Genomic DNA, 17,706 nt, shown 5'->3' with positions numbered 1-17,706 from the left:
GCAGCATCTGTGAAAAGAGAAGCAGAGTTAACGTTTCGGGTCAGTGACCCTTCTTCGGAACTGACAAATATTAGAAAACTCACAGGTTATAAGCAAGTGAGGTGAGGGTGGGGCAAGAGATAACAAAGGAGGTCTAGATTGGACCAGGCCACATAGCTGACCAAAAGGTCATGGAGCAAAGGCAAACAATATGTTAATGGTGTGTTGAAAGACAAAGCATTAGTACAGATTAGGTGTTAATACACTGAATATTGAACAGCAGCGAGTGCAAACCTGAAAAAAAACAGTGGGTAAGCAAACTGAATTTAGCACTTTTGCAATTAAAGTTGTGTTGTCTGTTGTACTTTCCTTCTCAAGTTAACAGTATTTTTCTGTTTACAATTTCAGCATTATTATTTCCTCTTCAGTTTTTATTTGAGAGCAAGGAGCATTTTTTTTTTTAAAAAACAGATTTAACATTTGCATATTGTCATATTGATTAATATCTGGCTGGTTACAACTCTACTTAACCTGTTCAACAATTCTTGCATGTAACAGGTTTTTAAAAAATGTTGGTGGTGATCATTGTTTTGCATTAACTTCCTACTCTTGATATACTTTGACAATCCCTGTTCAAATCTAGTTACATATGCATTTGAGCTTTTGCTTTTAGTAACATCCTGGAACAAAATAAAATGTTATTTTACTTGGAATAAATAAGCTAATTTATAAACTGCCTCTCCTCCATACATTTTACAAATTTTCTCTAAAAATCCAAGAAATATTTCTTATAGATATTCCGTCATAGAAGATAGTGTTTTGCATGATGCAAAATCTCTTCAGTACTTGAGTTAACGTGATCACTATTGAAGTATGAATACTAAATAAAGTTAGCCTGTTTTTCAACACTTTTGCAAAAGCAAAGATTTTCCAGTTATACTTAACTAGAATTTATCTCTTACAAGCTTAATTAAAATTGCAAATTAGTGGTTAATTAAGTGTTTCCCACCAGTGAGTTACACCACTTCAGGATATAAAGGATCCCTCATTCTCAAGATTTTCAGGTGAATTCTGATTTGGTTTATGCACAAGTGGGGGAACACTTGGGATTCCTGGTCATGGATGAAAGATTTTGTCAATAATTGTGCATTTTAAATAGAAATAGTCTGAAATCTATAGTTACTACTACCGTTAAGTCATCAACATCCTTTTGCATTTTCCTGCATACAGTTTCCTGCGTACAATACTCTGGGAATGTGCGTCTCAATAAACATGTGGTTGTTGGTGAAATGCAAATTTCCATTACTGCTTGTGGCAAGTCCTCCTGCATGTACAAGCTATAAACTGCTGTTTCTGCAACATGTGGCTTTAACCAGACAGGTTCCAGCACCTTGATGATCTTTCTCTCTATAAGTGATAGTGTGTAATAAATGTTTTTTAGCCCCTGTGAGGTGTCTGAGATTTTCTCCAGGCCCTTGTTCTTGCTGAGTTCTGAATTGAAACTGTTGGGTTTGATCAGCTTTGGATTTGGGATCTGATCGTTGGTTTCTTCAGTTGGTAGCTCCACACTGACCTCACTTTTAGTTTTCTGGTGAGTTACACAAGTACTGTTTACTTTAGGGCAGTTTTCCTTCCCTTTTCCCTTTACTGTGGGGAGGGTCTAATCTGTCCTATGTCCTCTGGGATATAACTGTTCAGTGTGTATGTCCAAGTTTCACTGCACTCACCTGTGGCACTTCAACTAGGTGAGGCATCTCCCTCACTTTTTGCCTGCCCTTTTCGGAACTTTCCTTGTCTCTGCAGATTTCTGTAAATGCTGTTAGCAATATTTTTAGGGCGTCTCTTTGTACTGCATTTAAGTAAGAGAGTGTGGGTCTAATTTTTCTAACAGTTCAGGGTTGACTAACAGGACAGTAGGGGGTTCAATTTGCAAATCCTCCAGGCCCTCTGCTAACATGTCCTTACTATCCTTTTCTCCCCTTCCTTTCTGACTGTCTGGCAGACCTGTGCTTGACTGTCCTCTTCTCAGCTGTGATACTTTTTTAACATGTTAATGTGTCACAGCCTTTGTTTTTTCCTTCGGTCTGGGGTGTCAATTAAATAATTTACCTGGCTGATCCTTTTTGCCGCTCGGTATGGGCCACTGAACTGGGCTTTCAGGGGTTCACCCTGAATTGGGAGTAGTGCTCGCACATGGTCTCCAGGCTGAAATGTTCTGGCCTTGGCATGTTTATCTGCTTGCCTTTTCATAGCTGTCTGGGAGGTTCTGAGGTGCTCCTGAGGCACTGCACAGGCTTTTGTGAGCCGCTCCCGCAACATGGAAATGCAGTCTAACATGGAAGACTCATCCCTGTGTCCCAAAATCCTCTCCTTGATTAGTTTTAGAGGAGATCTCACTTCGGGTCCATAAACTAATTCAAAGGGACTCAAACCGGTGGACTGATTGGGTGAGTCCCTGGTGGCAAACAGGAGAAATCCGAGCCCTTTGTCCCAGTCATGGGGGTACTCGTAGTAGCATGCCCTGATTGTTGTCTTTAGAGTCTGGTAGTACTGCTCCAAAGCCCCTTGTGACTGGGTGGTAGGCTGAGGATTTTAGTTGGGTTATGCCCAGATTACCCATGACTTTTTGAAAGATTCCAGACATGAAATTCATGCCCTGATCTGGCTGGATGTCAGCAGGCAGCCATATCGGGTAAAGAATTCGGTTAGCCCCTCCACCACTACCTTGGCAGTGATGGTTCTTAGGTGAATGGCCTCTGGGAATGGGTAGCATTATCCAGAATGGTGAGACGACATTGGTAACTCCCTTTTGTTTTCGGCAGGTGTCCCACAAAACCCGCCAGCACTCTGCTGAAAGGTTCCCCAAAAGCCTGCATGAGAATTAGGGGTGCAGGTTTTATTGCAGGTTAGGGCTTACCCACAGTGTTGCACATGTGGCAAGCTTTACTGAACTCCACCACAACTTTGTGGAGCTCTGGCCAGTCAAAATGCTGTCTTATGTGGGCTTGGGTTTTTCATACACTGACATATCCAACCATCGGAAGTTCATGGGCTCTTCTTAGGATTTCTTTACTGGACCTCGGTAGCACTACTATCAGATGAACCACTGTCCACTGTTTGTTTGCAGGTCTGTGAGGAGATCTCCACTTCCTCATCAGCACCTCATTCTTTAAATAGTAGCACTCTGGAACTCCCTCTTTGGGTTTGGGCAGTCTGTGCTAACTTTTTTAATACTGGCTTGGCTTGCTGAACCTTGACCAAGGCAGATCTGTTTAACCCATCCTTTGGGTCCTCTAATTTCCTGAAGAAGGTTTCAGATAAGCAGACAGTAGGGTCATCCGTCTGCAGTGTCAGATCAGTCTCCTCTAATGGAGCTTGTTTGGCCATGGACTGAGTCACCACAAAGTCAGGGAAAATGCCAGGGACCTTCTGCAACTGCACTGTCTCCCTGACCTCTTTCAGTCCCTAAAACCACTGGGAAACCTTTACCCTCGCCGGATCATTGCCCAGGAGAAGTTCGACCCCATCCACCTGTAGACTGTGGACAGGTTACCGGTCTCGAAACAAGGTCACGCTCCATGTGCACCCGATGTAAAGATATGGGCATGTACCGCCCTCCGATACCGTTCACTAACACCCTAGCATTCAGTGCTGTCTGGAGGAAAGGTTATGCCTTTTCCCAACAGAAGGGATTGGGGGGGCCCCTGTATCCCTAAATATGACTATGGGCTTGCTTGCCTCATTCGAGGGGTATTGGGTCACTTTTCCTTGGGTCACAAAATTCTGCTAACTCAGGGATTTTAAGTTTTCCCACACTGTCAGCGGTATGTTTGCTGGGTCTTATTGCCGCAGTTAAAGCCACAGCCTGCTCTGCTGTGCTTTCCGTCAGGGCCCCTTGTCGTGCACTGGTCTGGTGTACCCTGATTAATCTACAGATTTTCCCTGTGACTTCCAACAGTCAGCTAGAAGGTGACCTGCCTTGTTACAATGAAAACACACAGGCCTTCAGGTGTCACTCCTGCTCGTTTCACCTTCCTTTTTGGCCTGAGGAGGGATCCCTGTGTGTCCAGCTCTCCCTTCTCACTCATGGCTGTTCATCCTCCTATCACTTTCTCACCTTCTATCCTTTTCGGGTTTGTGGGGGTGACTAGGGAAGGGTTTCCCTTGGGCTTGTGTACAGGCGTAAATTCATCAGCCAGGATTGTGGCCTGCCTAGCTTTTGGAACCTTTTGTTCTTCTCTGTGGGTTTTAATGGGAAGGGGAAGTGAGTTTTTGAACTGTTCAGGAAGGATCACTTCTCTGAGGTTTTCATATATGGGCTGAAGCTTGAGTGCCCGTATGCACTGGTCAAAAGCAAGCTGCTTAACTCTTTCAAACTCAAGGTAAGTTTGTTCAGGCTGCTTTCGGAGGGTTCAGAATTTTTGACGGTATGCCTCCGTTACTAGCTCATATGTGCCCAGGATAGAATTTTTGGTCGTCTCATAATCTGATGAACTCTCGTCTGGAAACAGTGAATAAACCTCATGGGCTTTTCCTGTTTGTTTGCCTTGCAATAATTGAGTCCAGCTCTCTGTCGGCCATTTCAGCTGTCTTGCAAGCTTTTCAAAAGTGGCAAAAAAATTCTTCCACATCCCCCTCATTGAACTTTGGAATCAACTGAGAGAACGTTAAGAGCTCAGCGCTCGGTCCTGAGCTAGGGGTAACTCCTTCATTAGCTATGTCTTCACTCTGTTGGGTCTTCCACTCATTAATTCGAGCTGCCTTAGTCCCTTTGGAAAGCTCTTTCGTTTCCCTTTCTTCACACTCTCTGCTCTTTTTCTCTGGAATTCTAATTGTAGTCTCCTCTGTTCTAGTTGTATCTTAACTAACATGTCTGTTTCTGATTCTAAACCTGTCTCCTGTTCTTCCGTTTCAAGTGCAAAATGGTTGGCCACAAATTTTCGGATTTCGGTTTCCTAGCTTTTGAACAATAGTAATCCCTAACTGCTGAGCTACATTTCTCAACTCTTCAATAAATAGGGCATTTATCCTGTCCCAAGTTACTTCACTCTGGCATATTAAGGTTCTGGCCTCGAATGTGAGCATGTTCGTACTCTAGCAGCGAAAACCACAAGAAAATAGGGATCAATTTGGTTTCCCCTTCCAATTTCTCGTTTGTCTTTGCGTTACAACCACGGACTTGAGCCCCCAAATTTCTGTTGCAATCAGGTGAGGCTCCCCTCTTGTCCTTCCTCTTATTTGACCACAGCAGGGTTTATTCAGTGGATGCGCTTACCACTTCAGTGAGTGCTTTACCTTTTACCGTTGTTGTGATCGTGAAAGAACCAATCGGAAATATTTTCTTGAGTTTAAACAAGAAAGGTGAGTTTATTATACTTAAAAATCTAAACCCGATCTAAATAAAATAAAATTACACTAGTTACACACACACACGAGAATCTTGACACACACAAATAGATACAGTGTTGTGTCGATTTGTGCTGGATTAGACTGTAGAGGAAATAAAAAATAATACAATCTGTGTTGTCTGGTGACTTTAGTGGTCTTCCAGCTAAATTGGTGGTTCTGAAGTTCTGCATCAATAGTTTTACTTGGAGACAGATGAGTAGTGGGCTCCCTTCTTTGTCTTTGTCTTGGATCTAGCAGCCAGCAGCTAGGCTTTGCACACCCCACCAGGCCTTCTGGAGAGAGAGAGAGAGACAACCCTTCTGGCTTCTGCCCAGAATGAGTCTCTGACATGTCTGCTTGTCCAAGGGAAGCTCCCCGCTTTCACAGAGTGGACAGACAGTCACATGACTGTCTCAGTGCATTCTCTGGTACCTTCTAATGAGATTCAAGTTCAGGAATTTCCATCTCTCAAGCCTCAAGGTGTTAATGTTTTCCCTGGATGGTTTCGCTCGTTCAATGTTAATGTCCCAGGATGGCTTTGAATGTCTTGCTAATGAAAGCAGTCTCAATAGGGCAAGCCATTGTTTTGGGTACAGGCTAATCAGACATGTGTCTCTACTTTTGATGCCTTGGAACTTGCAAGGCTTTCAAGTGCAAATGGTGGCATTGCCTTTGTAAAAGTTGTCTGTGATATTCCAGCTTTCCTCTTTTAAAAAAAATTTTATGTAAGTTTCCAGTCTGTGAATTAATCATTCTCATTTTTAAAAATTCTTTCATGAGATGTGAGCGTCACAGATAAGGCCAGCATTTGTTGCCCTTCCCTAATTGCCGTTGACAACTGTCTGGCTTGCTAGGCCATTTCAGAGGGCAGTTTCAGTGGGTCTGGAATCACAACAGATTTCCTTCCCCAAAGGACATTAGTGAAACAGATGGGTTTTTACGACAATTGATAGTTTCATGGCACCAATACTGAAACTAGCTTTTAATTCTAGATTTTTAATAAGTTAATTGAATTTAAATTCCACCAGCTGCCGTGGTGGGATTTGAACCCATATTCCCAGGGCATTACCCCCAGGCCTCTGGATTACTAGTCCAGTACATTGCCACTATGCCACCATCTTCCCTTGACATAGCATGTTTTCTTGACTACGGTTATATGCAAATTAATTGAGTATGCTTTGTCTTCTTTGCATTTAGCAAGGCGAGGTGAGGTTGAAATGTCTCAAAGCTCTGCAGTCACTCTACACTAATAAGGAGCTCTTCCCGAAACTAGAACTCTTCACCAATAGGTTCAAGGTAAGAATGCCCTTGTTCAAGTAGATTGAAAACTTGATGGGTATAAAAATATATCTGAGCATTCACTTTCTGGATTTTCTTTTGTACAGTGGGTATAGTTAATGGATGTGCTGATTGAAAATATGAAATTAAATCTTGATGCTCTGATGCCCCTTTCAATATATATGCAGTGGAACATTGTAAGTCCAGAATACGTGGGCAGTGCATTTAGTTCAAATTTAAGGGTTACTCATTGGATAGTTATTTTGTCACTTCTGCAACATTGCAAAGCAGTTTTGAATGTAAAATCAGGCAGAAAAGGCAGGGTAAAAGGAATGGCGTCAATTATATGACTCGCCACCATGCTAAAGCCAAGGCAGAAAGTGCCACAGTATCTCCTATCATTAAAAACATACATGGCCAGTGAATGTAGAGGAGTGTGCAACAGAACAGCAGTGTACCTTATTTTTTCCCTCTGCCGGTCTGCTCTGATGCGTGTTTGAGACAAGTGTCTAGTATATTGACAAAATTCTTGAGGTTTGATTTTTATTCAAAAAAAATTACAGCATAATGTCATTTTAAAAATCTGTAATCTTCTAACCTTTTATGTTGATTTGCTTTTTGTCTGTCTTTCCAATGAGATGCACTACTCAGCAATTTGTATTACATGTACACTAATGTATTAGACTATTTATAATTTTAGTAATAATCATGATTGAATATGTAGAGTTTAGCTTTAAACAAAAATATTGGCCGGAACTTTCCTGAGCTCCAGTGTCGGGCTCCATGGTGGGGAGATCTTTCCGGCAGCAGCCCGCCACGGAGCCTGACGCTGGGAATGCTGGGCCCGATCTTCCCAGTAGTGGCGAGGCTCCGTGGTGGCCCCCCCTGCCGCTGGGCAGTGGGACCTGGATTAACATATTTAAATTAATGAAATGAATATATTTAAATAAAATCAACAGCTAAGTTACCTTCGGGTCGCGATCTTCCAAGTGGTGGCCAGCACTCACTTTCCTGTCCAGGGAAAGCAGGCGCCAACGTGGTGGGGAATGGGGGAACTTATGATTTTTACTGCAGTGTTGGAGGGGGGGGTGGTGGAAGAATGGGCTCTCATGCAAATTACTAGTTTAGGGGTGGGTGGGAAGGGGAGACCTCTGCACTTTGGTTTGGTGAGGGGGGGACGGGGAGAGTGCAAGTGTTGAAGGAAAGTGTTTTGCGGGAGAGAGGAGAAATGTTGAATTTAATTGTTATGGAGTGGGATAGGGGTGACAAATTTATCCGTGGTACATTGGGGGGGTATCCCTTTAAAAATTAAATGACCCAGCACTGGCTGCCCTTTAAAAATGCTGTCAGCGCCTGTGCACAGGCAGCTGATGCCATTGCTGGAGTCGGAGAGCCTACCCTCTCCATGTGATTTTGGTGGAGGGGTGGGTGTTGTGTGGCCCAACCAGCTCATTATCCTGCGCTGCCGTGAGGAAGATCATGGTGGCGATGTGTCAGCTGCCAGTTTATTTGCCTACTGCCGCTTGCAGCAGCGAGAGAAGAAAATCCAGCCCATGGTGTGCCTTTTAAAGACCAATTTACTTATGAATTCTCTGCCTTGTATTATCTTGAAACTTACCTGATTTTGTGCAGAAGCAGTTGTTTTTGAATGATAGAAATCTGTCTTTTTTTCCTGTGAGACCTAAATTGGGATTAGATTTATGATCATTTCAGATTTATGATCTGTTGTAAAAATTTTAAAAAACACCAACTGGGCAGCATCAAGCTATAATTGGAGTTGCATTGCTGTTCTCGCTTAACTTCAATCAAATAAAATGGTTCAGTTGTTTTAACTGTGAAGTGTTTGACTTCCAACCCAGAGATTATGTTTGAATCATTAAAAAGCAAGTAGCTTCTGCACAAAATTAGGTAGGTTTTCAAGATAATGCAGGGCAGAGAATTCAAAAGGAATTGGCTCTTTAAAATGCACACACAAGGGTTGGATTTTCTTCCCCCACCACTGGGAGCAGTGGGGGGTTAAGAAAACGGGCCATGTGCTGCCACGAGGAAATGAGTTGGTTGGGCCACCCCTCCCATTCACGTGCCCTCCGACACCGGCAGTGGCATCAGCTGCCTGTGCGCAGGCACTGGCACCATTTTTAAAGGGCAGCCAGCCCTGCTGGGTCATTTAACTTCTTAAAGGATTACCCCCCACCCCCCTCCCCATGTACCACCAATAAATCTATTGCCCCTCCCCGCCCGCACAGTCGCAATTATGTTTGAATTCTAACCATGACTGGCATTCAGACTAAACTATTATTGGGTGACGTTCACCAGTTCTTGGTCTGGCCGTAAAACATGGAGTGGTGTGTATCTCCTTTTCGGGGTCAATCATAGCGTGGCTTTAACTGCTGTTTTGGAGAGGTCTGTGACCCAAACTGTGCTGCTTTTCTGGCTGATAAATTAAAATCTAATGGAAGGCCAGAGTTGAACATAATACCTAAAAGATTAAAGCTTCCTGCAGCTGCTGTTTAGGAATTGTTTGCAAAAGAATCAAAGGAATTGCTCTGATTTGCTAATTCTTTTTTAACGGTGTTAGAAAAAGCTCTTGTCATTGCTGAGAAATTGGTGTAAGCACTGCCTTTAATGGCTTTTAACTCAAATAACTTGTGTTACACAAAGTAACTCAATGAAATTGCTTTGTGATATAAATCATTGAGCTTATTCTTCAAATTCTTTCAATAGGATCGTATTGTATCAATGACATTAGACAAAGAGTATGATGTTGCTGTGGAAGCTATCCGATTGGTCACTTTGATATTGCAGTGAGTAAAGTTTTTCTTCTTCCATTTTGCATTAAGACCTATTTTCCTGGCTCTCCACTTGTGAGCTGAATACAGTTTTTATTTTTTCTAAGAATCTGTATAAACATAATTTCTAGAAGTTGACATTCAGCACAACATTCTTACTTCGCAGCACTTTTTCTGTCTGTAGACTTTATAACATTTTGACTGTATCTTGTTTATCTGAGAAGAAAGAAGATGGTCATGCTAATTCATGTTGTTCTGACCCTCATAGGCTCCTATAGATTAGTGCTGCAATTTTGCAATATGTATATTTGGTCCCATTGGCTTTATGATTGTTTTAGGGGAAGTGAGGAGGCATTGTCCAATGAAGATTGTGAGAATGTATATCACCTGGTATATTCTGCACATCGTCCTGTCGCCGTGGCAGCTGGGGAATTCCTAAACAAAAAGTTAGTAACACATTTGTACATTATCTACACTTTATTAATTTTCAGTAATGTATGATATTCTGTTCAAATGTCTGCATTATCAAGGAACCTAAGTCAGTCTCTTCAGACCGACTGACTCATGTCAACTGCTGTTTGCATGAAACTATAAAATGTTGTCAAGTATCTCATTCAAATTTATTGGCAAGGAAAATTTAAGTTAAGCATACAGCTATATTTCATCTTTAAAGGATCAGGAGCCAGGTTGGAATCCGTTTCAAATAATGCCTTGAGTAGTTGATTTGAATAATATGGCAGAGTTACACGTTTGAATAACTTCTTTAAACTGTTCTACTGAAATAAGGTTTTTGTGACAGTGGTTTGTAGAAGTGTATTTTCTCTGTAATTTGGAGTGTCATTAAAAATAGCTTCCTACAATTTAGCCTTGATGTTAGCCTTGGCTCAGTGGTTGCAATCTCTGAATCAGCAGGTCATTGGTTCAAATCCCACATCAGAGAATTTGAATACAGAATATAGGCTGACATTTCAATGCAGTGCTGAAGTAATGCTTTCTTTTGAATGAAATGTTAAAACGAGGTCCATCTTCCCTCTCAAGTGGATGTAAAACTAAAGCCTGGCTACCCGACTAGACCCGACTACATGTATCTGGTTCAGGTCGGGTCGTAATTCCGAGTCCAAGAGCCGGGAAGTCACTGGATCAGGCTTACCCATGATTCCCCACAACTCCAGCTCCAGGAATAGCCTGCTGCCGAAATAGATGAAGGAGATTCATGTTGGGTCGAGTCGGGCGCGAGAAAGATTAAAGGGGTCGGGTTCGGATTGGCTGTGGTCGGGTTAGGCCCGGATCAGGTTTTAATTTTATACCCGAGCCAGGCTTTATGTAAAAGGGTCCATGGCACTGTTCGCAGAAGAGCAGTGGAATTCTCCTAATGATCTGGCCAATCCCTCAACCAACATCATTAAAAAAGTGACATTGTTATCTTGTTGTTTGTGGGATCTTGTTATGGGAAACGGGGACTAAACCTCAGAAATACTTGATTAGCTGGGCAGTACGTTTGGACATCTTAAGGTTGTGAAAAGTGCTTTATGAAACCAAGTTTGTTTGTTTCCTTTACAATTAGTCTATTTTCTGAGAATTTAGTTATTTGCAATGTAAAATCAGTACAGCAGATGGCAACACTGAACAAAAGAAATATGAGGCAGTGTCCACAGGGTGGCAACATTGAGTGAAAATATTTAAAACAGAAAGTAATGAATTGGGAACTTACTTTTTTCTTTAAAAATTGCAACAGAATTTAGTACACCTAATTTTTAAAAAAAGAATACTGAGCTTGAGCCAGAAATATGATGCTTAATAGTGACAATGCAGTGTCATAAGATTTTAGCCACTTGTACAGACCTTGGAGAACATATTGTATTGCAAGGATGCTTTTCCTAACACCTGTATCTTAATCTCAAGTGTCATCTGAATTTATCTGTAAATTCATTGGTGCTCGCTATGACTTTAACTGATTACGTTGTAACTTGGTTACTTATTAGTAGGTCAACATCTCCTGCAACGGAGTGCTTCAGACCAACAAAGCTGATAGTTGTGTTAGCCACATAGCCTTTGAGAGTATATCATTTTCTTTTAACACAATCTGTTTGACCTATTCTATACCAATTTGTGTCTTATTTGCATATTTACTAACTATTACAGGGTAAGCTGTGAAAGATTTTAGGGGATCTTTATATGCTTTCTGTCAGCTTTCCTCTCCACCCCCCACCCCCAAACCCCCGCTACGGGTTTTAAAAAAAGGCTGTTGGCCAATTTTGTCAATGTGGAATGAGGAAAAATATTATTTGGCCTGTTAGAAATGAAATGCCATAAGCTCTTTTAATTGCTTTTTACATGGACAGAATATAATCAGCCTGGTGTGAAGCATGTGGGAGAGTTTTATGACATCTCAAAATCTAACATTTTTAGGTTGTTCAGCAGACATGATCCACAAGCAGAAGAAGCCTACGCTAAGAGTAGAGGAAGGCATAGTGCAAATGGAAATCTTATTAAAATGCTGGTACTTTTCTTCCTAGAAAGTGAGGTAAGATTCTGAAATCATGGAATAGAATACTCAACAGAAAAGTGACCTATTAATGGAATGGAATACAACAGTTGTGAGAAAGTATCAAAAATCATGACACTGCAAAGCTGTGTTGATGCTTTGCTTGTCCCATTAGTAGATGACTTGATGCCATGGATCGCTTTGTGGCTGGAGGGTAAGAAATTTGGGGGATCAGCCAACTAACGTAATAATGGTAAAAGCAGAATACTGCAGATGCTGGAAATCTGAAATAAAAACCAAAAATGCTGGAAATACTCAGCAGGTCTGGCAGCATCTGTGGAGAGAGAAGCAGAGTTAACATTTCTGATGAAAGGTCACTGTCCTGAAAAGTTAACTCTGCTTCTCTCTCCGCAGATGCTGCCAGACCCGCTGAGTATTTCCAGCATTTTTTGTATTTATTAAAGGAATAATGGTCGCTGAGATGAACAGAGGGGGATAGTACCATGAGATAAATGCACAAGATGTGACCCTGATCAGCAATATTGCAATATAACATCAGGTCCACATATTGTTTAAATACCATGTTACCGTGTTATATTTATTTTGTCATGTTTATATTCAATCTAAGTGCAGAAAAAATGCATTTTTCAATTTTTTTTAATATGTTTACTTCAAAGATTGTAGAATCTAACACAATTCAGTGATGTCTGAGATGTTACAGAGGAACGAAAACTTGTAGAGAAATGTGGTTTTGCACCAGTTGTAAGGACAGATGCTTCCTTTCATTTGCCTGTCCCTCTGCCTTCTCCCAAAATTAATAAACTTTTAATTTTTTTATTACTAATTTGTACGCATTTAAGGATTATGAAAAATTTTGTTTATACTTATATATATGAAAGTATAATATTCATTGTAATGAACATTCCATTTTCACTGTGATACCTTGTGTCTATTTGAAAAAATGTATGAAATTGTCTTCCCAATTTTGCTGCTTAAGCTAAATGTAATACCTATTATTTAAAGGTGGAATTTGGGAACTTGAGTGTTCTAGTCCAGCAGTTTAGTCCAATTGATAATGCCCTTTGTTTTTAAAATTGTAACATTTCAGTTGCATGAACATGCAGCCTATCTGGTGGATAGTCTGTGGGAAAGCTCCCAAGAACTTCTCAAGGATTGGGAGTGTATGGTAGAACTGCTGCTGGAAGAGCCTATACAAGGAGAGGAAGGTAACTTTGGGAATGCTTAAAATATTAAATGTTTAAGATAATATATTTTTCCATAATTAATGTAATCTAAAATTTAATAGTGCAGTGGACTTTATAGCTTCTCTAAATGCTTTACTGGTTTTTACTTTCATGTGAATAATAAAGCATTATACCAGTGGTTTCTGAAAGTTTACAGTAAGTGGAAAAACATGAAGCCTTATTCATGTAACAGCTTGTCAGAAATTCTTGGCAGTGCCACCCACTGAGATGGAGAAACATAAAACCCCTGATTCAAAACCCTGAGAGTGATGTGTTCTGGAAAGTACATCAGTCTAAGCAGTGATTTACTTGCTGAGATTAAATTGGAAACGTTTCCCCAATGATTTGATCACTATTCCTGGCCTATCATTCTTGCTCATCCCACCAGAATTGCATGTGTCACTTAACTACAAATGCCACAATAAAAGGTACATATAACTGTCAAGCCAGTCAGAAGAAACCAGCCCTTTACATATTGAAAGGATAGCACATAGGCCCAAATTTTAGTGGTAAAGCAAATAACCTCGAGAAAAGCTTACCACAAAGATCTTGTGATCTCTATGATGTGGATTTCACCTTTCCCGATGTTAGTTTGAACCTAGCACCAAGTCAAGGGGATCTCCAAGCATCTAGCAACAGAGATGTCATCAGGCAGGGTAAACAGCCAGTCTCATTGAAATATTCTCACAGACAGCAAACCAGGAAGTAAAATGCACTTTTTAGTACATTTTACAGAGAGAAAAATAAACGATTAGGACATACAGATAAGCTGAAATATCATAAACTTTAAAAAACACATTATATTTAAAAACTTGGACAATTTATCAGAATGGAAAAATTTGACAGACAAATGTAAAATTAGTTTTCCAAGGCCAGAGAGGTTATTGAGCAGTATTTATGAATTTAGTATGCCATTTAAAACCCACTTAGATCTCATTTATAAGGCGTAACCTTTTAGGTTTTAACATAAAATGGGAAGTTCTAGTTAGTTCAGTATTTCTAATTGATTGCAGTCTGCAGGGACTTCAAAAGCACATCCTATGGAAAAGAAACCTAGAATCTGTGACAGAAACCTTTGGATTTCCATGTTTAACTGCACATATGCGGACTCCAGAACTTGCTGTTAGTTTGTGGAGTAATGCCTGTGAGTGCTGGCAGTTTCGCCATCATTGCTACCGCACAATCCGAGCCATTATACATTTGCAAAATAAAATGGTAATTTTTTAATTGTTCCTTGTAATATGTATTTTAGCTAGTGCCCTTACCAGTATCAAGAGCATTCGGTAATTTTGAAGCTGTTTAATCTTTACTAGGTATGAGTGACCGGCAGGAGACTGCACTTATAGAACTTATGGTCTGTACAATTCGGCAAGCCGCAGAGGCACATCCTCCAGTTGGAAGAGGAACAGGCAAAAGGGTATGTACTATTCTTTACCCCCTAGAGAGGAACAACGTGGCGGGGAGGGGAAATCGGGTTGATACAAAAAAATTCAGATTCATGTTTCCTTTTCTTAATGTAAATTATCTCTAATATTTTATACCTCAGTTGTGATTGATGAAAAGCCAAACCCTGTGGGTATAAACATCTGTTATGTCATTTTGATAGATGAATCTCGAAGAAGAGGAAAGGATTATTTTAATCAAAACAAAACCTAAAACAAGTGTCTAAATCTCGGTATCGCCCATGGTTCAGTTGGTAGCACGCTCACCTTTGAGTCATAAGGTTTTGGGTTCAAGTCCCACTCCAGGACTCGAACACAAAAATCAAGGGTGACACCCCAGTGCAGTATTGAGGGAGTGTGGCACTGCTGGAGATGCCGCCTTTCAGATGAATCATTAAACCCCATCTGCCTGCTCGGGTGGATGCAAATGATCCCATGGCACTATTTTGAAGAAAAGGAGGGGAATTATCCCCAGTGTCTTGGCCAATATTTATCCCTCAGCCAACATCACAGAAACAGATTATCTGGTCATTATCACATTTCTGTTTGTGGGAGCTTGCTATATGCAAATTGGCAGCCTCGTTTCTTACATTACAACAGTGACTACACTTTAAAGTACTTGATTGACTGTAAACCACTTTGGGACATCCTGTGGTTGTGAAAGGCACTATATAAATGCAAGTCTTTTTTTCTTCTTTAATTCTTTATTCTACATCCTTTCTGCACCATTATCTTGGTATGAGAACATACATGTGAAAATATCATATTGTAGATAGACAGTGGCACACATTGCTGCCTATTTTCAGAATCTCTGTTTTCACAAACTGCAATTTCCTTTCTTTTTATGTCTGATTGCCTGTTACCAAAGTTTGGCACAAAGTCTGCAGCTTTTCCTTCGGAGCAGACTAGATTCAACAGATTATCTAAATAAACATGTCTAGGTGTTTTTTTTAAAAACATATGGAAATTGATGTATGATTTGTAATTCATCCTAGACATTTAACTATGCTAACAACTGGCTGTGTGAACACAAATTCTAATGAGTTTAATTTGAAATGTTGCAATGCAATCTTTTAACAGGTCTTGACTGCAAAGGAGAGAAAAACACAGATAGATGACCGGACTAAATTGACAGAACAGTTCATAGTGGCACTTCCTATGATGTTAGGAAAGGTAATTAATTTGAAACATTTTTGTGCAGTGTCTTTATAGTGAATGTCCAGATGAGAATTAATATGTTTTAAGATTTTAATGATTCATATTGTCTTGGAGTGTATATTTTTTTTATATGTATATGGTATTGAATTCAGATATTTATTGTGTTCTAGTACTCAGCTGATTCTGAGAAAGTGGGAAACTTATTGCAAATCCCTCAGTTCTTTGACTTGGAACTCTACAGTACAGGAAGAATGGAAAAGGTAATTGATGATTAGAATTATTTTGTAATATATTTTATCTTTTATTTTACCTCTGAATCACATATGGAATTATAGCTACCTGTGAGTAACTTACAAGGCAGCAATTCCATCTCTAGATTCATGTGTGATGTTATAAGTTAAGAGTGTGAAGATCCCTTCAATCTAATATGTTATATATTGTAAGCTGTCGGTGTTGGCACAAAATGACTGTTCTGCAGTGGGAGGTGCAAAACAAAAAGGTTTCCTTTAGTGTACTTTAAATTTGACATGATGTCAGTTAGGAAAATGTGTACAACATGAAGAGATTATTTGCTGTTTACTATAAATGAAGCTCAGCACAGTAAATTTGCTTGTCATGCCAAAGTAGTATGCGTTATGAAATTAGGCACCATATTTTGGGAATAATGTTCTGGAAGTGAAAAAAATGGATTGGTGTGTCACCTGCAAGTGAAACTACTGTTTCTGTTATTGAATGCTATTTGGAATGGTTGAAGTAATTTCTGGTCCAAAATAACCCATTTACCCAGCAAGATTGATGAAGTTTAGGTTATGTTCTTTAAGGTAGCAATACTGTACATTGGATCTCCAACTCGCTCACTGTGTGGCAGGATGCAGTTTCATTTTTCAACCTTGCCAGCAGAGGGAGATGCTGAGTTGAGGCCAGCGATTTCCCCTCAAAAAGAAGAGTGAGGAAGACATGTCAGAGTATCCCAAGAAAAGAGAAGAGGGAAAACTACTTCTAGTGAACTTGCTACCAAAGCAAAAGAAAGTTGATAAATGTGGCTCCATTATGAGAACTTGAATGACTAGATGAGCTGAAAGAGAAATTCATGTTCCTACCTTGTTAAGAAATAATCTATTTTTAATGAAAAACAAGTATACTCATTTGACTCTCTTCCTCTGCCAGCACCTAGATGCACTGTTAAAACAAACCAAGTTTGTTGTTGAAAAGCACATAGAGTCAGATGTCTTAGAATCATGCAGCAAAACATATAACATCCTGTGCAGTGAAGAATACACAATCCAGAACCGTGTTAACATTGCACGCAGTCAGATGATTGATGAGCTGGTAGACCGATTCAGTCAGTCAGTTGAAGACTTATTACAGGAGGTGAGTGCAAACTGTATCAATAAATAAATCATATGCTTAGAATGGTAGTATCCAATCTATTGTAAAGGTTTGCTTTACAATCCTTTGTTTTTGCTACTAATGTATTCTGCTCTTGTTTGATATTGTTACGGACGGGGGGAGATGGTGTGGATGATTTGCACATTTTACCTCTCAACTGATTGTAGACAGTGTTTTTAAAAATATTGTTATAGTCCCTGGGTGTTTTAGTGATCAAATAAACAGACAAACGACAGGTTTTCTCTTAAGTAGAAAGATAGATAAATAATTTATGAAACAATACCTGAAAAAGATTCGCAACCTCACCCACTCACACATGCACACGCACAAGAGATAGAGATTAGAGGATAGCATGCATTTAAATCCGGTTGTTGTAAAAAGAGTTCACTTTGAAACCTTCCTGGTTTTCCGGGAGGAATATTTTCACAGTGGTGTAGGCCTGGTGTTCCTTTTCTTGGTTCACTGAAGTATTGCAAACTCTTCTGGTTAAGAAGCAGTCAAAGTTGGTGGCAAGAATGCAGTTACAATTTTTCAGGGGAGTTTTCAAGGTCACC

The 17,706-nt window shown here is 40.2% G+C and overlaps 1 protein-coding gene across 3 annotated transcripts in view; it reads left to right on the top strand.

Moving 5' to 3' along the window:
* The window catches only part of stag1a (STAG1 cohesin complex component a), a 246,933-nt gene that overhangs the window by 212,172 nt on the left and 17,055 nt on the right, over nucleotides 1-17,706 (top strand). For all 3 annotated transcript variants that reach the window (XM_068042016.1, XM_068042017.1, XM_068042018.1), the window contains 9 exons: nucleotides 6,565-6,663; nucleotides 9,370-9,449; nucleotides 9,773-9,880; nucleotides 11,844-11,958; nucleotides 13,028-13,145; nucleotides 14,477-14,580; nucleotides 15,686-15,778; nucleotides 15,934-16,023; nucleotides 16,931-17,134. In XM_068042016.1, coding sequence (XP_067898117.1) covers nucleotides 6,565-6,663; nucleotides 9,370-9,449; nucleotides 9,773-9,880; nucleotides 11,844-11,958; nucleotides 13,028-13,145; nucleotides 14,477-14,580; nucleotides 15,686-15,778; nucleotides 15,934-16,023; nucleotides 16,931-17,134 — 1,011 coding nt within the window. The remainder of the gene's footprint in view (nucleotides 1-6,564; nucleotides 6,664-9,369; nucleotides 9,450-9,772; nucleotides 9,881-11,843; nucleotides 11,959-13,027; nucleotides 13,146-14,476; nucleotides 14,581-15,685; nucleotides 15,779-15,933; nucleotides 16,024-16,930; nucleotides 17,135-17,706) is intronic.

This window comes from Heterodontus francisci, chromosome 11, assembly GCF_036365525.1.
Source record: "Heterodontus francisci isolate sHetFra1 chromosome 11, sHetFra1.hap1, whole genome shotgun sequence".
Taxonomy (NCBI): domain Eukaryota; kingdom Metazoa; phylum Chordata; class Chondrichthyes; order Heterodontiformes; family Heterodontidae; genus Heterodontus; species Heterodontus francisci.
The sequence above is the reverse complement of the archived record's forward strand: the minus strand, read 5'-3'. Positions and strand labels throughout refer to the sequence as shown.